The 22,294-nt window shown below is 39.0% G+C and overlaps 2 protein-coding genes across 2 annotated transcripts in view; both read left to right on the top strand.

The window, feature by feature from the left end:
- The window catches only part of LOC148364127 (transketolase-like), a 28,794-nt gene extending 25,791 nt beyond the window's left edge, over nt 1–3,003 (top strand). Inside the window, exon 16 of the mRNA XM_088338221.1 lies at nt 2,046–3,003. Coding sequence (XP_088194347.1) covers nt 2,046–2,233 — 188 coding nt within the window. The 3' untranslated portion in view covers nt 2,234–3,003. The remainder of the gene's footprint in view (nt 1–2,045) is intronic.
- A 2,377-nt stretch (nt 3,004–5,380) lies between these two features.
- bicd2b (BICD cargo adaptor 2b) lies at nt 5,381–20,872 on the top strand. The gene is made up of 8 exons (XM_088338222.1): nt 5,381–5,989; nt 10,080–10,292; nt 11,181–11,333; nt 11,689–12,147; nt 13,419–14,417; nt 16,537–16,688; nt 17,733–17,970; nt 19,628–20,872. The coding sequence occupies exons 1-7, from the start codon at nt 5,756–5,758 to the stop codon at nt 17,947–17,949; spliced, it is 2,427 nt and encodes an 808-aa protein (XP_088194348.1). The 5' UTR covers nt 5,381–5,755; the 3' UTR covers nt 17,950–17,970; nt 19,628–20,872.
- The last annotated feature ends 1,422 nt before the right edge of the window (nt 20,873–22,294 follow it).

The following is a 22,294-nucleotide window of genomic DNA, read 5'->3' on the forward strand; positions in this document are numbered from 1 at the left end:
ACGTCATATGCACTATTTTTTTTATTTAATGAGTGTAAGGTTTAATAAAACGGGGTGAATGCATACTTATTAAGTTTCAGCATTTTGAAATCGGGAGATTTTGCCCCGAGCGTGTGGAGATGTAATCCTTCAAACTTGTTATAAAAGAGGTAATTCTGTGATTGCTAGATTGTTGAGTATACTGAGAAATCTTCACGTTTTTTTCACATCGTTTATTCCTCCGTGTGTGATCTTAAAGTTGATTGAACAAAGTGTGCAAAAAGCAAACGTGTCACCTTCATCACTGTTACGAATAAAAGGAAAATCTTTCAGCCATCTAGCCTGATATTTGCAATCATGTTTTCGTTTTTTAGCTGGGTTTGCTTCTGCCATTTTGCTTTCAAAATCACATGTGCTGTCAGGACCAGAACGGAGACAGGAACCACTTGCGTTGCGTTTCTCACGAGTTTTATTGGGAAGAAAGAGAAAGGGTTGCGCCCCCGATCTTGTGGTTGCTGGACACGGGAAGCAGGTCGCATTGAGTGCGGAAGTGTATCTTCCGTGACGAGCGATGGTGGTGCCGGGAACGGGAAAACAGGTCAGTAGCCTGGACAGGAGAGCAAAAACGTGGTCGGGGGTTGGAAGCGAGTCGTAACCCAGGAAAGGAGAATAGACGTGGTCGGGGACAAAAAAGGTCGGAAGCTGGGACGAGAGAGTAGAAGTGGTCAGGATCAAAAACTGGTCGAAGGAGCAAAAAACAGGTGGGGGTCAGGGTCGAAAAAAGGCTTGCCTAGTGTTAACTGAGGTTCGCAGACGGATTGACATAAGGGAACAGATGGGGTGGGTTTGAATAGGGACAGAGAGCCAATCAGAGTCCGAGGCAGTTGGCGCCAAAGGAGCGGGCACAGGTGATGCATATCGGTAATCATGACATGTGCAGCAATGAATGACCTCACGACTTGAACGTAGCAGTTGCCTTTAGGCAAGCTATCTTGTATCAACGAACCCCATACTCGGTATATGCATAAACAAATGGAAGATAAAGACTTTACATTTTCTCTGGTGTCTTCTAAGTGCAACATATGGAAGATTGAGGCTGTAATTTTTACGGAGTCCTCAAAGAGCGATACATCATTTTTTCGGGAGCCCATCTGGAAATCTGGAGGAATTAATCTGGTGGCAGGAGACTGGAATTAAGCATTTGAATTGGGAGACGCCCGACAGAATCGGGAGACTTGATAAGTATGGGAATGGAAATTTTGTACCTCTAAGCCCCTCAACTTGTTTTTCTTGGCAAGTTCAAAATCCATTGACGTCTTCTCTCCTTACTTTGAGTTTGTACTAAAGTTCTAAAGTTTAAACTTAACAAAACGAATATGTTTTTTTCAGGTAAACCACAATATGATTAGCATTTTGCTCTTCCCCCTGAGATTCGATCTGCAACCTCAGTGGAACTGTTTAAATCTAGGCTTAAAACACAATTCTAGCCAGGACGGGAGAGTAGACGTAGTCGGGATCAAAAATGGGTCGTAAGCCGGGACGGGATAGCAGGCGTGGTCGGGGACAAAACAGGTTGTAGACAAACGGGAAAACGGGACAGGCGGGAGTCAGGGTCGAAAAAGCCTTGCCTTGTATACACAGAGGTTCGCAGACGGACTAACCACAGAGGATTGACAGGACTGGGTTAAATTAGGGACAGGGAGCCAATCAGAACCCGCAGCGGTTGGCGCCAAAAGAGCGGGCACATTGGTAATCATGACAGTATTATTTGTTATTGCAATATCCATTGCAGCCTGGTCATCCTGGAAGGGGGATTACCTCATGTGCGGTCACTTCTCAAGGTTTCTTCATTTTCCTCATGTTGAGGTTTTTTGAGTTTTTCCTTGCCCTCATGTAGGTTTAAGCTCAGGGAATGGCGTAATAATAGTATATGGTTTGCAATAATCTGTGGTCTGTGCAGCCCTTTGAGACTCTTTGTGATTAAGGGCTATACAAATAAACGACTTGACTTGACTATGTTACTGTGGCTTTGCCTGACATCAATTAAGACTTTTTTTACGTTTTAGGTGGCCTGGGGGAGGCCGTTTGCTCAGCTGTAGTAAACGAAACCGGCTTCAATCTACATCGTCTGGCCGTGTCTCATGTACCGCATAGCGGCAAGCCACAAGAACTTCTCAAGATGTACGGCATCGACCGCGACGCCATCGCCCAAACTGTCCGCAAGATGCTAAGCACCTCCACCAACGCCAAGTAAATCACCTTACCCCCTGCCCATTTTTTCGCACTCACCAAATCAACAGCAAAGTGAGTAACACAATTCCCAGTGCTCCCCTCTTCTCCACCGTGAACCCTCATAAGTGTTTATAGTATTGTGATTTTGTGATTTTTTTTATGGTAGAAATACACTTCGTCATCTTTAGTGCACGCATGACATCACACACCAACATAAATACATGCACACATGTGAACTACATTTTCCCACATTATCCAAATGTGGGCAAAAACACAAATTTACATGTTCAAAAGAAGTACATTGTGATTGTTCTATGTGTTTTTGCAAGGATTTTTCAGTCACGTCATCAAGTTGGCCATGTTTTTATATATTATTCCAAGTATAGCTCTTGCAATGGAGTGGGTGGGGGGTAGTTTTAAAATAGTTGTCATGACGATGGTGTCAGAAGAAACAAGGTGAGTTTTTGTGTTAGAAGTTAGTGCAAGAAAAACAAATGTATTGGTTGAAAGTCGCTCAGAAAACACAGATCAGATCGTCAGACAATTCAAGTGTTGAATTGCTTCCTCTCAGCGTTGTGTTTTGTTATTGATGTCATCCAAAATTCGCACCAAATATTTGGATCGCACCAGCGCATTCATGATACTTAACAATGACGTTGTGTTTGTCTATGAGACGAGGGTGCTGCAATTGGGACTGTGCAGGTAGCGTTAAATCGGACTTGTGAACCTAAGAACTGTTACTTGAAGTTTTGTAAGTGCAATTCATCATGTAATAAAAACCTTTACATTTGAGGTGTGGAGTTTCTATGTGTTTGTTCTGTTTGTTACTTCGGCCAAGGACGTGTTTTTAGGAATGTTAAAGGGGCTGTTTGAAATTTGGAACCTTTTATAACGGCTTTCGCCATCTCCTGGTTTGTGTCGTCTTTGCCGTGCATTTCTTGAATTAAACTCCTCTTTTTTCATCTTTTTGTGGGTTTGTGTTTGCCCTTGGACTCTATTTGAAGCAGCTCTTTTCTTAATTTCACCATTTTAAATAGACACTCCCATAAAGAACCATAAAAACGCAGGGAGGAGCATGATGTCACTCTCATCCCTGCAAGCACCATTTCTATTGCATAATGTGTTCCGGCCCGAATAGCCACGCTTAAAGTAAGGTAAAAGCAGAAAAGCATAGTCAAAATAAAAGCATGAGGGCTCTTAGAACTCAGTTGGAAATTGTTAACACATAAACTACTTAACTTTCAATCTTTTAAGAACACTTCAAACTACGCACTCTACCTTTAACAATAAAAACACAAAATATCAGAAACGGCATAAAAAGAAGCTTCATGAACCACAATTGACACAGTAAAACAGCCTTTAGAGTTCAAATAAGAATAAGTACGTTTTTAGTGGGAAAATGTGACAATTACTTTTCCTGGTTCTATTACATTTTGCTTTCATTTTGCTTCCTTATTCTTGCATATCAATGTTTATGGCTTACCTGGATGATAACTAACTACAGTATTTTTATATAGGATTTATTTATTATATACGTTTATTTATACGTGTTTTGAACACCGTATAACAATTGTGTTAGGGATGGTTTAAATACACTGCAACGTATGATAAGCAACACTAAATTTACTGCAAGTGGGGAAATAACTAAGAAATATGCTGAAAGAATCGATTGTGTTAACTTGGTAAATAGAATAGACTTGTTTTATTCGAGTTAGATTTGGGTTTGTTCCACATAGCCTGTCCTCTTATGGTTCATATCCTACCTCTCAGATAGGACGCACTGTGATAAATATGGGGAAATTACATCCGAGCCCTTTAGTGTGTTATCTGTGGTGTTCCGCAGGGTTCAGTACTTGGCCCCCTTCTTTTCAGCATTTACATGTTTCCATTGGGTGATATTATTCGCAAGTATAATATCAGTTTCCATTGCTACGCAGATGACACTAAACTATGTCTTCCGATGGAGGAATCTGCCACACTAAACTGTGGAAACTTGGAGGCCTGCCTTACTGAGATAAAAGAATGGATGTCACTCAACTTCTTGCGCCTTAACTCTGAAAAGACCGAAATGTTAGTTATTGGTCCATCTAAATCCCGTGACTTGTTCTCCAAAACTGCTCTGAATATTGACAAATGTAATATCACCCAGAGTGATGCAGTCAAAAATGTAGGTGTCATATTTGACCCCGATCTGTCCTTTCAAACACACGTTAAGAATATTACTACAGCTTTCTTCCATCTTCGCAACATTGCTAAAATTCCCCCAATGCTGTCTCGGTCAGATGCGGAGATTATAATTCACGCGTTTGTTACCTCCCGTCTCGATTACTGTAATGCAGTACTCTCCGTTCTCCGGGAGTCCAAAATCAAGAGCCTTCAGCTGGTACAAAATGTTGCAGCGAGGCTTTTAACTAAGACAAGATTGATCACATTACTCCGATTTTAGCTAACTTGCATTGGCTCCCTGTTAGCTTAAGATGTGATTTTAAGGTTCTGTTTGTAGTATACAAAATCATACATGGACTTGCTCCCCCATATCTTTCAGATTTAATTGCCCCCTATGTTCCGGTCCGGAGCCTTCGCTCTTAAATGCTGGTCTACTCGTGATCCCAAGAGCCAAGAAGAGATCCGCAGGTTTGAGAGCGTTCTACTTTCAGGCCCCGGTGCTGTGGAATGCTCTTCCCCCTGAGATTTGATCTGCAACCTCAGTGGAAATGTTTAAATTTAAGCTTAAAACACACTTCTATTCTATAGCATATGAATAACCTATATTTTATGTTGACAATATCTGCGTATTATTTGCCCTCATGTAGGTTTTAGATCAGGGGATGGTGTCATAATAGTCTGTGGTTTGCAATGATCTGTGGTCTGTGCAGCCCTTTGAGACTCTTTGTGATTAAGGATTATACAAATAAACATGACTTGACTTGCTGTGAGTGAGTGTCGCCTAGTTTTAAGGGGAAAATTAATAAGGGGGCAATTTGCCGAGTTTGGCGTGTTTAGGATACATACATTTGTTGTCAAATGAGTGTCTTTGTCACTGTACAATAAACGCAACAAAAGACACTTGCAGTTATTGTTATCTGCCTGTAGATGTCAGTGTCGAGGTGATTTCAGCGCACGAGTCAGTTTGGAGCCGTCAGTTGCGCAGTGCGTTGTGGTTTTTGTATTTTATATTGAAAGCATAGCCTGAAGAGCAAACGGGGACTAAAACTACATTTCCCTATAGGCTAATTTGAAAGTCGTGCAGGGGCATTTCCACTCTTGCTTGATTATCTTCAACCCAACTTTCGTCGGTCGGCTTCAAAAACAGAGCAACCAGAGAAAAGGGACCGAAAATGGAACCCATATCGACAACCACAAGGCTGCGGAACGTGTAACGAAGCGAATAAAACACGCGGAAAAGCGGTGTGAGTTACAACAATGCGATTCAAAGGGAGTGGACGGTGATTTGCGAAGTCCTGCTCGCTTTTTTTTTCGCTGCTCCGGCTTGCCAGGGCTGGGTCCCGTTACAGCTGGGAGCTTGCGGTTCGCCAACATTCCCATGGCCGACCAGGAATATCCCGAAGCGGTACTCGTCAACGAGGCCGGACCGCAATGGCTACGGGTGGAAGTGGAGCGACTCACCCGGGAGCTGCGCGAAACAACGCAGGAAAAAATCCAGGCGGCGGAATATGGACTGGCGGTCCTGGAAGAGAAACAACAAATCAAGCAGCGATTCGATGACTTGGAGACCGACTACGAGGCGGTTCGGCAGGAGTTGGATCAGCTCAAGGAGGTAATATAAGGTCGCCTCTGCCAGCATATTTTCTGGCTATCTGGCTTTTCTTTTCTTTATTAAGCACAGCACAAAATAACAGCATCACTATAAATAACAAAAGGTATCAATAAGCTATTTATTATTTAAGGTCAACAAAACCATGGTGCCAGAAAACATCCCAAAAGTATTCACTCGAAAAGAGGGAAATTATAACTTGAGGGGCTGTAGTAAATTCAAAATCCCAAAGGTGAGAACAACCAGGAAAAGTATGTGTGTGTCTGTGTGTGGAGTGAAACTTTGGAATAATTTACAAGATGAGATCAAACAATGTCCAACTTTTCATGTGTTCAAATTTCAATACAAAAAAAAACATTACAGGCGAAATACAGGGATGAAGAAAATGCGATATGAGTGAGATAGGAAATACTGTGTTTAAAACTATGGTTAACTTGTTGTTATTGTTGCTATTATTATATCATAACCGATATTTTAAATATTATGTTTATTTTTATTATTGTTATTATCATTGGTGCTGCAGTGATAATTGGTAACTAGTGGCATTATGACGTTGAGGGATGGGTATTACGAAGATTAGTGTATAAAATATGTGATTATTTATTTACCTATGTAATAAGTATATCCATGAGATTTTGTTATATTAGACACAAGAGGAGAAGAGGATTTGTAAAATGTATTTAATAGGGTAGGGAAAATAAGCATCTGCTTCTGACTACCCCTTTTCGAACATGTTATTTAACATTATTTTGTTGTTGACTCATTGTTTTTGTCCTGTTTTTATTTTAATGTTCGAAATAAAGTTTTCATTCATTCAATCAACTATTTGCTCTAAAAACAGCTGTACATATTTATTACATAAACATGTGCCCAAAGGGTGTAGGCTGAAGCCGAAGCGTTTAAGTGCCTAACCTCATTCCATGATTTTTCCTTGCAGGGAAAACACATTTAAAATCAAACAAGAAAACAGAACCTTACCACACCAAAGGAAAATAAGAAAACAACGAAAAAATATATGATGAGTGACTTCTATAACATTTAATACGCAGAAGAGTATTTGAATTCCTCTTAACCCTTAGATACACGACCTACTAGTTCAAACACTCTTCCATGAGTGGGTTTGAGAATTTTGTGGGAAATAAAAAAAATATTACTGGAATAATGTCATAAACATGTTTTGTGAGGAAAACCTGGAATATTACAATATTACAACACTTATATTGATATATTGTGAAAAATAACAACCCATGGGGTCATTTTGACCCCGCTTATGCATCTAAGAACATTCAGTATTTAGTCAGAAAGTTACCCCAAAGCAAGTTAAGAAAGCCTGCCTTTGTCACAAATGATTGAGGTTCATGCATGGCTACTGCGATGTAAAAATATATTCTTGTGTACGAGTTAAGTCACATTTATTTGTATAGAATAGAAAATGCCTTTATTGTCATTGTTACAACATGGGATATGCTGAACACACAACACACAACAACGTTGCTGTGACAACGAAATTGGACGACTCCAGTTCCATATAGCCACTAATCACAAAATGTCTTAAAGGACTGCACATGTTACAATTACACCATCCTCTGATCTGAAAGCAAATGAGGTCAAGGACCTCGGCATGAAGAAAATAAATGCATATTTTGTTAATACTACTCTCTACTATATATTTACAATGGTGGCAATTTCCCGTGATTTATCTAATATTTAAATAACCTAACATTTACTAAATGTGCAAATGATAATTATTTAGACTGAGTGGCTTTACTGATACTATGATACTTCCCATGGTATTTTTGTCTTATAATTGTAAGAGGAATGGTTGTAATTTTAATCAAATATTGTTCAAAAGCTTCACTAAAGCCACGTCTACAAGTTCTCTCTGGAACATTAGTCAGACTTGAATAAAAATATTTAATTTGTACCGTATTCTCCGAACAAATAAGGCACACCCCTGAAAAAAATCGTCTTTTGTCATATTATTTTCATATACAAGGCACACAGGACTACAAGGCTCATGGACCTAAAACTACAGTAAGAGTCACTGCCACTATTAATGAGTTGTATGCACTTATGATATGTATTAGTGCAATAATTAATCAGTTAAAAAATTCTCGCTTACAAAAATTGCAAAACGTTGTATGCTATTTGAATCGAACCCAGATTGCGGCGGTTTGAACATCAAAACTTAACCACTAGAGTCTTGTGGTTAAGTTTTGATGTTCTCACCGTGGTCTAGTGACTAGACCACTCGTGATACAGATGACGTATGAAAATGCATTTGATTTGATCTCAATGTCACTCCATTTTCACCTGAAGTGAGTATGGAGAAAACAAAGTCGTCCTAAGAGATATAGATAAACGCAAAAAAGCATGACTGGGTAAACAACTGTTTGGCGTACCTGATGATAAATCGGACATTATAGGTCTTTTAGGATGACTTTCTGTTTTCTTTAGTCTCTAACATCCATCTCTGGCACTCTAAAAAGAGTGTGATAATGAGATAAAATGTATTACCGTTTTGTATGACATCTGTACTGCTGGTGGTATATTGGTTAGGTTTAGGCACCCCTATCGTTTTAACCCGGGTCGATTCCCGTTATATTCAATGTTTTTGTCAGCAATGTTTTTTAATTGATCAATTGTTGCAAAATTAAGGCAGCATATGATAAAATGTCAGTAATGCACATGAATAAATACTGTATGCATTTTGATTTTTATCCTCCAGTATTTTGGAGTTTGAATCGTGCACCGGTTTATAAGGCGCCCTTTCAAATTTCTGGCCAATTTGGGAATTTTAAACACTCTCCCCCTTGGCAACTCCAAACTTTTTTTAAACCTCAAATAGAGAAAGTTAGAAGTCATCGCACCAAGTGAAAAATGGGATTCAGTATACACTTTGCAAAGTCTAACGATAACCTCTTCACTTTCTGTTTACCACTTGACCACCAGGCATACCATGTTTTCTGGATGAAAGCGCCGATACTAATTTTGATTTATCCCGAGAGACAAAACAAATAATCCAAATAATTAAAATTGGATACACCCTTCTGATTTATTCTCTATCTTCAATAATAAACTGTTGCCTACCCTAGGTTTGGAAATCTTTTCCAAGGTGATTTTCAATTTCATGGGTACATGTAAACCAAAATAGGACAACAATTTTGACGTGGAGCCAGGAGCCTTAGCGTGCTAATATTTGGAATGTTGGAGAGATCCTTCTTTGGTGAAAATTAGACATATAAGTAGAGATATTCTAGAGCTGTTATTTAGATAGAGAACATAAGAGCTTTGAAGCAGACTTGTTAAAGTTTCATTCATCAAACTGCCTTAGGAAATTATTGAACTTAAATTGTAATGGCAGGACATTGCCTGTTTATTTTTAAGAATCATGATCACGTATTAAGAAAAGAAAGTCACATGCTTGTCATGTCCGGGCTTGTTATTCTCTGTATGCTATGCTGCGTGTTTCTTTCATGTGGCAAGGTAGAAATGCAGAAAATATATCACCACACTTTAAGTCAGCAAACCATCTTGAGAAGAGACCCTGCACAAATTCCTCCACTGCATTTGTACAACTCCCACATCCTGCATGAGTACAGACACATCCCCACCCCCAGCCACTTCCTGATGTAGCTTCTGTTTTGGATTTTTTTGTCAACAAAAACAAAAATATTGTATTTGAGACACAAATAATGACTTACCTTCGGCAGTACATCGATTTTTAGGGTTTGGGAATGTTCACATCATGAGGTGTAAATAGCAGTCAGTTGACTCAGCATTAGCTGGTCTCATGATGATGATGACCTACTTCCCTCTAGAGAGTTGAATGCCGTCAGAGCTGGTACTGACCACTACTCGTTGCACAACAGACATGTTTGATTTCGATCTTTAAAAGTCAGCCCAGTTTGATTGTGTTATTTTGGTAGCAGGGCATTCCTATTAACACCCAGTTTATTTTGAGGTTTTTTCTATTCAGCAGCTTTAACTGCAGCTCTAAATAATGAGATTATTCTCCATCATGGCCATGATTGACTCATAATACTGTCTGCTTGCTTGTTACTATGTTTGTCTGTCCTTTTTCTGCCCTCAGGCCTTTGGGCAAGCACACTCGGCCCACAAGAAGGTGGCAGCAGACGGAGAAAGCAGGGAGGAATCGTTGATTCTGGAGTCGGCCAGCAAAGAGGCCCAGTACCAGCAGAAAGTCCTGGAGCTGCAGAATGACCTTCGCCAGGCCAAAGTTTCAATTGCTAGTGTGCAAGCTGAGAATGAGCGCCTATCACACATCGCTTTGGAAATGAGAGAGGTAAAAGGGTTGGAAGGACACAGACCAACAAAGTCATTTAAATTAAAGCGTCAAAGGAAAGACGAGCGTTCAAATTCTAGTCACAGATTCAAACTGTGTAGCTCAACTTTGACCTTGTCTACAAGCAACGATCCCTATATCATATTTTTTATGCACCTCAGCTAAACTATTAATTTTTAAAACCATTTTATGGCCAAGCATTATGCCCCTTGGTGTCAAATTACAGCGACATCACCATACTCAGGGGCTCATATAACAACCAATCAGTGCTCAGCTTGGAAAGGCGACAGCTGTGATTGGTTGTCGTTTAAAATAATTTTGGAGTCAATTTCAGATTTTTTTAAGCAGGCACATGCACAAAAACACGTTGGGCAGAAACAATTTGTGCATCTCACGTGCACTTTCTTGTCTAATAAGGCGAATTGTTGTTTTGTCTGGGTATTTGATAAGTCCAATTGCTCGAATATTCAAAGACTCAATCTAGAAATATTTGGTAGCTGCATCCTGCAAAAGAACTGTATATCCTTTAACAGTTTAAAATGTTATACTTGATCAAATTTAAAATGTTAGCACGTCTACCAACACGTAACCTTTCTGTACTTTTTTCCGTTTACAGCACAATTCATCATAATGTTGTGAATGCTAAGTCTTTTCAATATAGTTATTAGATTAATTCCCCAAAAATAAATGGCTACTACCCAATGTTTATCCCTTTGATGCTTGTTGACTGACATCCAGTGAATTAAGCCAGATTTTTGACGGATGTCATGTTTGGTGTTAGTCATGTTTTTCCAGGACATTTCCTGACTGCAGATTTGCTGCATTTCAAACCGTTTATACTCATTTGCTTTTATTTCTTCCTATTTCTGCACTATTCCCATCGAATAGACTTCTGACCAGGTGGAGTTGCAGCGCAGTCAACTAAGGGATGACATCCGAGAATATAAGGTGCGGGAGGCCCGCCTGCTCCAGGACTACAGTGAACTGGAAGAGGAGAACATTTCCCTGCAGAAACAAGTATCTGCGCTGAAGCAGAACCAGGTGCAGTGACTATAAAAAACATGCTACAGTATAACCATGCAGAGTTTCCCATACATAGGAAGATAGTGGCAGGCCGACAGGATTTAATTGGTCCGGCTAGAGTCTCATAAACTTGTATCATTAAAAAAAAAAGATAATACTTTAGATGATACTTTAATCCGGCCCCCAGGGCTTGTTTGACACCCCTGACCTAGACTGTCCACCCACTAGGGTCTCACAAAAATCTATGGGAAACACTGCCATGCTTATGATAATGCTATGCATTTCATAAGCAGTTACCCAACCAACCAATGTGCTTTTGTTTTTTTGACATAGAATTTAACAGCATTTGGTTTGGATTTTAACTCTCATTCAGGTGGAATTTGAAAGCCTTAAGTATGAAATCCGACGTCTAGAGGAGGACACTCAGTGCCTAAACAGCCAGCTGGAGGACGCCATGCGGCTTAGGGAGATCGCCGAGCGCCAGCTCACCGAGGCCTTGGAGACCATTAAAACCGAACGTGAGCAGAAGGCCACCTTGCGCAAGGAGCTTTCTCACTATGTGACCATCGGTGGCTCAGTGTACAACGGCTCCTTCAATCTATCCTTCGACAACCTCAAACTCCACGATGAACCCTCTGCCATCTCCGACCTGGACAACGATGAACTGATCCGAGGCTTTGAGAACGGCTTGATCAAGGCGAGCGAAGGTGACAACCAGTCTGCTGCTGGGCAGAGAGGGGACGGCTTCAAGCCTGCGCCAAGCCTAGTGGATGACCTGCTGAGCGAGCTCAACATTTCAGAGATTCAGAAACTGAAACAGCAACTTGGACAGGTATATCCATAAAAAAGTTTATTACATTTTAAACTTATTAATGTAATTACAGGACCATGTTTCAGTTGAGTTTGTTTATAAAATGCTCTATAGCAGGAGTGTCCAACATTTTAATTTAGGCTGCCTACAGAAAAAGAAATTGCAAGGCCTTATTTAGCATTCTTTGTAATGAATTTAAGTAACTAAAATCAATAAATCGAGTACTTTTTTTTTTATATATAACATTTTTAAGCTTAAAGGTAGGGTGCATTGTTTGAGGTTTCCTTAATAAGATATAAAGTTAAGTATTTTCTCCATTAAGTATGTGTTCACAATTAACAACTGATTTCGAAAAGCCCTTATGCTATTTTTTTCCTCTTTTAGCAAAGCTGTTCGGTGTGAAATACATTATGTAAGAGCAATATGGGGGGGGGGGGGTGGCATCAGAGGGAATGTTATAGAGTAACGTCATGTTCTTCCCCGCATTTTCTTATTTTCTTTTATTTGTTAGTGTAGCATGCAATTGGTGAAATTAGGAAGAGGCCTGCTGCAAGTTCAGTCCAAACGCCAACCCGAACCCAAAGAAAGATTAAAAAAAAAATATATTTTTTAAGCGTAACCAAGCAATGCACATACTTGCACATGCATCATGGAAGAGTTTGACAGGGACTGTAATGCTGACAGAAGTGGCAGGAACAAATTTTAAAAAATTCCAAAAGTAATAAATTCTTGCTCGTTTAACCTAAAAAATAGAAGAAACTGTTACTTTCTGTCAAATGTGGTATTAAAATATTTTGGCCTTGCTGGTGTTCATTTTCACATTTACAACCAGTACAAGAAAAAAATACAGACAATATAATTTACTGAAATTTTCAAGTATTTACCAATCAGACCTTGACACAGAAGCAGAAATTGATTGAGAAACTTTTGCTTCCAAAGTGTACAACTCCTACTCTTTTATTTAATTTCAATTGGAAGCATTGTTTTCCTTTTCTATTTGATCATTTATTTACCTTGGCCTAGTTCAGATACGTAGTGCAGAAAATGGATTGATTATTTATTTATTTTTAATGTTTGTATTCAGTTATCAATTCATTCATTGTTTTATACAGTATTTTAATAATAATTTGTTATTGTGTAATATGTTCAAACTATAATAAAGTACTTGTGCATTTCATAAATAAAAACAAGGACAAAATCATATTGCTGGGCTTTGATAATGATAAGTTGTAATTTGTGTGGTTTGGGCTGAGAATATTTGATGACTGAAACAGTACATATGTTGTTTTTAGGTTGAAAGAGAGAAAATGGCACTCATCAACACTCTGCAAGAGAACCAGAAGCAGCTTGAACAGGCATACGGGACTGTGTCTGAACAAAAAGAAACCGTCAACAGGCTCACTGAAAACCTCAGCGCCATGAGAAAGCTTCAGGCCAACAAGGAGCGCCATTCTGCCCTCGATGGTGAAAAAGATCGGGACAGCCACGAAGACGGAGACTACTATGAGTTGGACATCAACGGACCAGAGATCCTGAAGTGTAAATACACCGTGGCTGTTTCTGAAGCTGGCGAGTTGAGACAGGAGCTGAAGACTCTCAGGTCACAGTATGAAAATTGTCGAACCCAGTTTGAAGACGAACGAGCACGGCTGGAAAGTGATCTCCATGAGTTCAGGGAAAGATTGGCTTCCCTTGAGAAGATCAGTCAAGCAGATAAACTGGAGTTGTCCCGTCTGCAGAAAGAACTCTGTCGGGTTAGCGAGGCTGCGGGAGAATCGCTTGGTAGCCTCAATGTAGCCCAAGATGAGCTCATAGTGTTCAGTGAAGAGCTAGCAAATCTCTACAATCATGTCTGCATGTGCAACAATGAGACCCCCAACCGAGTCATGTTGGACTACTACAAGGAAGGCAAGGCATTGGTGAGGCGAGGACACGAAGCAAAAGCGCATCCTTCTCCTGTACTCCTTTCTAATGGACTCATTCCTGAGACGGACCCTAAAAAACCAGATTCCGTCGACAGTGTCATCATCTCGGCCCCGGAGCCCCGCCCAGAGCCCATGAACATCTACAACCTTGTGGCCATCATCAGGGACCAGATCCGTCATCTGCAGCAAGCTGTTGACCGGACCACGGAGTTGTCTCGTCAGAGGCTAGCCAACCTTGAGCTGAGCACTGTGGCAGATAAGGACAAAGAAGCTTGCATGGAGGAGATCCTCAAACTCAAATCTCTGCTCAGCACCAAGCGGGAACAAATCGCCACGTTACGGGCTGTGCTCAAGGCAAACAAACAGGTCAGTTTTCCCTGCACAAACACTATACCCCCATTTTGAATCATTATTTGGGGTGTACAGTACAGTATACAATTTGATAAAAATCCACTCATTCCACTTGTTAGGGAGGTATATTTTACTGTTCTGACTGTAAATTGCATTTAAAACTAACTGGATTATTTATTATTTATTACTAAGAGTGACACTTAACGTGATTAAGTTACGTTTTTAGTGTTGGTTGATAAGTTTCCTATTGGATGAGTGCAAAGGAGATTTCATGGGATGCCAGTTTCTCATTTGCACTCACTGTTGTCCGTTGCTTTTACTATTGCATCGTTGTCGCTATTGGCCAATCATGTGGATGTTGATTACAAACACTTTACCAGATTTCCCTAAGATACATAAAAAGTTTTAAAATGCATTGAATTAAGTTTTCTTAAAAAAAGGCCTTCGTCCTGATGGTCTTAAATCAAATTTTTGAAAGTCTTAAAAACTTGGAACTCGTTAAGAATTATATTTGTCTGAACTAAAAACTTTTGATCAAATTGAGAAATTGACTTTTTTAATAAATTACTGATTCACTTTGGTGGAAACATGTCGTGACACAATGACAAAACTATCAAAACGGTGATGTGCTTTCAGTCGGGCCTTTCAGAGCAGACTCATATCTTCTACCCGCAACACACAACAGCAACTTCGGGCAGAAACGGTTACTTTGGACCATGCTCGGAAAGTGTCAATTTAACGAAAAGTGGCTTTCCGACCAACTTTTTTGCCATGGCATGTGTTTGAGGCACTATGTATTGTGTGCAGGAAATCTTTGTGTTTTTTTGCTCCGTGTGTTTAAATTGCGGGTTTTTTTTTATTGACTTGGTCTTAAATTAGGTTTTAAAAGGCATTTTAAAAGTCTTGAACGGTCCTGAATGTTACTTACTTTAAGCTGTCGGAACCCTGCTTTAGAGATAATCTATTTTTGGTAACCTTGAAGAATTAATAAAAGAGGAGGCTCCGAGGAGGGCTTTAGGAAGGGACACAATTTTCTTATCTGAGAGCTTTTCTCTCTCTTCCTTGCAGTAATAATTTAAACAGCAGGAAAACAGGTGTATTAAAAGAATATGTTGTATCCAAAGTGTATATACCGTAGCACCACTATACTTTGGGCCTTGCTTAAGTGTGGTGGCACCATAAAGACAAATGTTAAGGTGTTTTGCTGGCTGAAGTCATTGTTTCTAACGATTGAGTTGAAGTACCGTTATTTAAGTTTCCTTTGGGTGTGTGCAGAATGAACTGCAATAAACTAAGGAATATATTTTTTACTTTTGGAATCAAAGATCAACATGAGCAGAATTCTTAAAACTCTTTAGGTTACCCATACATGCCAACCTTTCAACATTAAAAAGCGGTAGATTTTATTCCACACTATTTTTATGGGCGAAATTCAATCCGTCTCCAGAATATTTAAAAAATGTACTTGTTTAAAACCGAAAGTGGTAAACTTGCATCAAAACGGGAACCTAATGTGACCGTTCGAGTGGTTTATCCATGCAAAACCACTTGGTTTTGTTTTAAAGTAAGACAGCAATGGACTAAAATACGAGCCTCAAGTCAATATTTTTTTGCTTTTGATTGAATTAGAAAATGCTGTCGATTTATTTTTTTCAAATCTGATGTTTTTCTAAGGAGAAAAAAGTGGTATTCACATAGAGCAATAGTGTTGGTCAGTATGGGTTTCTCTGTACTACCACCGCTTCCTTTTTTGGCACTGCATTTACAAACCTTTAGAAAATGACATACCTACATGTCTTGAGAGTTTTCAGTTATATTTAACATTGTTGAGAATCAGGCAGTGCCAGTGTGGAACTGCTTACAGTCAAACTGCCGATTTATTTTGTTACCATGCCAATTTATGATGTCTTGTATGATCATTTTGATTTTGACACCCAACATCACTGGAGTTGACATAAAGACAGGTCTTTCCCTGTATCTGTGACATCTCCCTTTTCCCGGCAAAATGGACTTGGACTGTGTTTTGAATCAATGATGAGGGAAAATAAGTAACATGTGTATTGCACAGTCATGATTTTGACTTTCCTGTTCTTTTGATTAACATTGATCGTTATAAAATCTGATCATTGTTTAGACTGCTGAAGTCGCATTGGCCAACCTGAAGAGCAAATACGACAGTGAGAAGGCCATGGTGACCGAGACCATGATGAAGCTTCGCAATGAACTCAAGGCTTTAAAAGAAGATGCGGCCACCTTCTCCTCTCTCAGAGCCATGTTTGCTTCCAGGTTCAGTTTTATTATCTATTTAAACTATTTTCCGTGTAAACCTATTTACACATTTAGCATAGTTTTGAACAACATCACCGGAGTTTTGAATATATTTGAGTGGGGCACAAAGCTTTATGGGAAATGTCTGATGTAACCTACTGTTCAAATGTTTGGGGTCACCCAGACAATTTTGTGTTTACCTTGAAAAGGGAACATTTTTATTCATCAAATGAGTTGTCCAATGCCTGGGTTCTTTGGCCCATAATCATCTCTTCCATTGTCTGGCTGGTATCAAATAGGGCCATTTCTTTTCCACTCCGCCTTGAAGTCCATCATTTCGAAGTAATCTCTTTACATCAGACGCTGACACTGGTGTTTTGCGGATACTATTTAATCAAGCTACTAGTTGAGAACCTGTAGAGACTCTATTGTACCTGTCCTCTTGATTGCTGATCTTAAGTTTTTTAGATATTTGCCTTTTGATGACAATGATAGACTGTCGAGTTTCACACAATTTCTCTTTTTTGGTCAATCTCAAAATTTAATCACATCCACAAATGTGACGCTCCAGATACTCAACTCAAAAAAACGGTCAGTTGTTTAGCTTCTTCAACCAGCTAATTTTTTTTTAGCTGTGCTAATATTATAGCACAAAGGTTTTCTAATCAAGCTTAAGTCTTCAAGGAAAGTCAGAAAACACAATGTACTATAAGAACACTTGAGTGCTGCTTTCTGTAACTGGGCCTCTATACACCCATGTAGATTTTGCATTAAAATACAGACGTTAACTATGTATGGAAGTTTTTCCGATTAGTTTGGTGTTATCGTTATTGGAAAAAAAAGCGGTGCTTTCCCCTCAAAAAAATGCCATTTCTAAGCAACCCCAAACTTTTGAACTGCAGCGTAAGAGATGTATTTCCATCTGGAAACTCCATTCGGCTAATGGGGAGACCATGTACTGTAGACTGTACGGCATCCATGTAAAGTGAGCAAATAGCACCTCCTACTGTAAGTCGTATTTATCAGTTTATTTTTATGAATCCTTTTTTTGTTTCCTGTCAGATGCGACGAGTATGTAACCCAGCTAGACGACATGCAGAGGCAGCTGGCGGCGGCCGAGGACGAGAAGAAGACACTAAACTCTCTGTTACGGATGGCAATCCAGCAGAAACTGGCCCTCACCCAGCGGCTTGAGGACTTAGAGTTTGACCATGAGCAGGCTCGTCGTAACAATGCTCCCTTAGCGGCGGGAAAGGGCAAGGGCAAGGGCAAGGGGTAGGGCACCCCGTCCAGTCATCATGTAAGTTCTAAAACTACTGGATACCCTATCTGCCATTTATAAATGAGTGTATTTGTGTATAATGCACTTTGTGTTCTCTTTTTACATAAAAAGAACCTAAAGTTTGAGTGTGCGTCATACAGGGGGTTTTACTGTAGTTGTGCATATGAAAAAGCATTCGATTTTATCTTAATATCGCACTATTTTTGGTCACGGTACCAGAAAACCGGGGTGGATCGATTGACACAAATATTGCAAGTGTCGATACTAAGCAAATACTTGGATCGGATCAATGCTATTTTCCTTGAATTGATACTTAGCTCCTCCATTAATTTCTTTAAAAGCACCGTTTCTCTATGCAGAGAGCTTAGCCCTCTGTCACTGAGCACCCCCCGGCCACTCTCCAAGTCTCTCCTCCAGAGTATTTTACACAGGCACACCTTTTGCACCTACCTGGCTCACGGTTGCATCCTGCCTATCAGGTAGAAAAGAGGGACAGATCTGACCACCCCTACCAAAAGAAAAATAATAATAAAAAATAGAAAGTGCAGCACAGTGTGGACTTTATTATGTGGTAAAGTGTTCTGCTACTTTGGCAACACCAAAAATGGACATGAACACCTGGAAAAAGCTCACCAGGCAGAGAGAAACGAGCTCCAAAAAAAAATGTAAACATGTTATTGTTCCTGAACAAAAGCCTGTAAATCTGTTGTCACTCTGACAGCAGGGCAAGTAAGAGACAATTGATACTTTATATTCACTGCAGGCTTAATTTCAAAACATTGCAATAAGAGGTACTTTAGTTTTCCTGTTGACATTGTTATACATTATTTGTATTTATTCTGAAGCAGTTTTAATTGAATTGTTTTCTTTTTCTTAAGTTTGCAATATGGTCATTTAATAAAAATGAAACATTTTGGGTGCCTAAAATCTATGTGCTGTAAATTGAAAATATTAACTTGAGGGGGAAGGGATCAATAGTTTAATGATCATTATATTTCTGAGCTAAAAGTGTCTAATCAGCATCCACCTATATTACCCTGTATTTACTCTGATCGAATTCATACCAACATTTCCAGTATCGTCCACACGTACCAGAGAATGCAGTAAACGGAAGTCGTCCAGAAAGATATAAATAATGCTAAAAAAGCACAAGGAAAACAACTCTTGGGTGTATCTGATGATCAATAAATAACATTGTATTTATGTCAGTATTGTGTTCATAGTTTACGTTTTCAATAAATGATTGTAATCATGGCCGCACATATTCAATGTTTGTCAATTACAATGCTTAGAATTGAAGAATAGATTTTATCGTCATCGAAACTTGTTAAATGCAAAAGGGATTCAAGATTTGTTTCCGGCACCGTGAATAAAAGTGTGATGACGATGATAAAAAAAGAATGCCTTTTCGTATTTCATCTATATCACTGGTTTTCCAGTGGTTGGGATTCAGCACTCTTACCGCTGTGACCAGGGTTTGATTCCCGTTGCATCCAACTGCAAAGTTTGAGCTGAAAAATATGGAGACAAAAATGTATTCTGATTTTTATTAAAAGTTGGGAGTACGCGTTATACACAAATGCGGTCAAGAAAATTGCTTCCTCATGCAGTTTGTTGAATGAGCGTTATTTCTCTGTTCCCTACTAACTCCTTCTTTTTGTCTCTTTACCCACAGTGAATCCCTCAACTTCAAGTCTCTTGGGAGGACTCTGATCAGCTTTCAAGACCCTTCAGATGTCTTCGTTCTAATACTTATTGAATTATGCACACTCTGGGTCATACACAAGGGCCTTGTTTTAAAGTGCCAAAACTGTTTTGTAAACTGTTACACATGGTATCTGGAGTCAGGTGATCATTTTTCCTAGAATGGGTGCCACTTTGATAATTCAATGGACAACCTCCATCATCCACTTTATTTTATTTGCTGCCCGTTTGTGTGTGTGTTTTACCCCGACTGAGCACTTTGCATTTTACATGTTGCCGCTTCATTTTAAAGCAATATTTTTCACTTTTCTAATATTAATGTTACATTTTACAGAGTGCATTTTTTATCTGCCAGCATCTAAGTTACTCACTGGCTTGTGTTGTTGAATTTCTATTTATTTGTCTTCAGGAAATGACCAGGTGATAAACCTAAATTTCAACCCAATGCTTGAAAATGTTTAAAATGTCAATTTATTTAACAAACCTTTAACAGGAATAGATATATACACTCTCCAATATAACAATAATTTAAAGTAGGGGTTGCAAATGGAATTTATGTGCCACTTTTTGCTATTGTCTTAGTCAAACTGTTCAATGTGAAAAGGACCTGAATGGCTGATTTTTTTCCCCTCGAATAAATGCAATTTAAGAAGTTTTTTCAGTAATATTGACCATAAGCGTGCGCTGCAATAGCCCATACATTATTTTCAAAAACTGTGCGCAGCGACTCGAGAACTTTCAGGCCTCTGTTTTTAAATAAGTCATCTTGGTATTTAGTGCCAACATATTATACAAAGAAAAGTATTAAATGAAATATTTTATTTATGGCTAACTCAAGGTCAGATGTTAATTGTATTCATGAATTTTATACAGAAAAGCATACTCTCATGCATTTGTGTTGTATTGTATAGCTCTAACAAAAACACTTCCAAGTTTGCCTCCGGTGACATTTGATTTGAATGTGTAAGTGCAATTTTACAGATCGGATAACTCCTACCCTTGGTCATACCAAGTGAAAGTGGTGCATGGTGTCTGTTACTTTTTCCCTAACTCCAGACTCATTTTATTAGACCTACAGGTATTGTTCAGTTGAGTTGAACAAAGATGGATGATCCCCAAAAAAACCCTTTGGTTAACACTTGGGGAAATCATGACTGCAGTATTGTCAGCACTAATCATTTTCTGACTGGTGAACTATAAAATGATCTTACTCCAACTGGTTTGAAGAGTTCTTTACATTTGAATGTATTCCAAAATTGTTTCTATCTAGATTTCTATTGGTGTAAAAAAATATTACTTTAACCATATGACAAATGTGGTATTGCAGTTTTGCGTCTATTTCATATGCACAGTTTAAATATCAGAATTGAAATCTACTGTATTACATTTTTCACCTGGCATAGTATTGATCAAGTTTTTTTTTTTTTTTTTAAATGTTTGAGATATTTTTGCAGTTCATCTGGCCGATAATGTCATAAATTGTCGCAGGCCCCCGAATGAAATGCCCCAAGATTGCATCGAGGATGTCATGCAGCACAGTGTAAAGGATGAATGTTTTACGCACAATTATGTCATTTTACAATAATTATATGTTATTGTAATTAGTGATCACGTTTTGCGCCCTTAGTTGTCTAGCAAGCGACTAATGATTAATTCTGAATGCACTGCGAAAATACTAAAAATGTTAAATATATTTGGTGTTCTCAGAGGACCAAAATCATTGTATAGCATTAAAAAAAAAATCAAAACAATTTGTTTAGCACTTTTCAGACAACGAATTAATGTGTTTAATATAAAAAAAGATGTACAGTACATTCATTTGATAACTAATGTTTACGTCACGAACTAAATAAGCATAAATAAAATATAAATAAAAACTTGAAACGTCAAGTTATGTTTATTTGGTATAGGCCTTAATCACAAAGTGCCTCAAAGGGCTGCACTGCCCACAAATTATTGCAAACCACAGACTACTGTACTATTATACCCTACCCTGTTCTAAAACCTACATGAGGGCAAGGAAAAATCTCAACATGAGGAAAATGAAACCTTGAAAAGGGACCGCACATGAGGTCATCGCACTTCTAGGATGACCAGGCTGCAATGGATGTCGTAATAAAAATTAATACTCATATATCGTCAACAGGAAATATAGGTCATTCATAAGCTATAGAATTAAAGTGTGTTTTAAGCCTAGATTTAAACAGTTCCACTAAGGTTGCAGATCGAATCTCAGGGGGAAGAGCATTCCACAGCACCGGGGCCCGAATGGAGAACGCTCTCGAGCCTGCGGATCTCTTCTTGGCTTTTGGGATCACTAGTAGACCAGCAATTTCAGAGCGAAGGCTCCACACCGGGACATAGGGGGGAAATTAAATTTGAAAGACATGAGGGAGCAAGTCCATGCATGATTTTGTATAATACCGACAGAACCTTAAAATCACATCTTAAGTTAACACGGAGCCAATGCAGGTTCGCTAAAATCGGGGTCATGTGATCAAACTTTCTTGTCTTAGTTAAAAGCCTCGCTGCAGCAATTTGTACCAGCTCCAGGCTCTTGATTTTGGACTTAGGGAGACCAGAGAGTCGTACGTTACAGTAATCGAGACGGGAGTTAACAAACGCATGAATTATAATC

This window comes from Urocampus carinirostris, chromosome 6, assembly GCF_059441175.1.
Source record: "Urocampus carinirostris isolate Australia breed hairy pipefish chromosome 6, RoL_Ucar_1.0, whole genome shotgun sequence".
NCBI lineage: Eukaryota > Metazoa > Chordata > Actinopteri > Syngnathiformes > Syngnathidae > Urocampus > Urocampus carinirostris.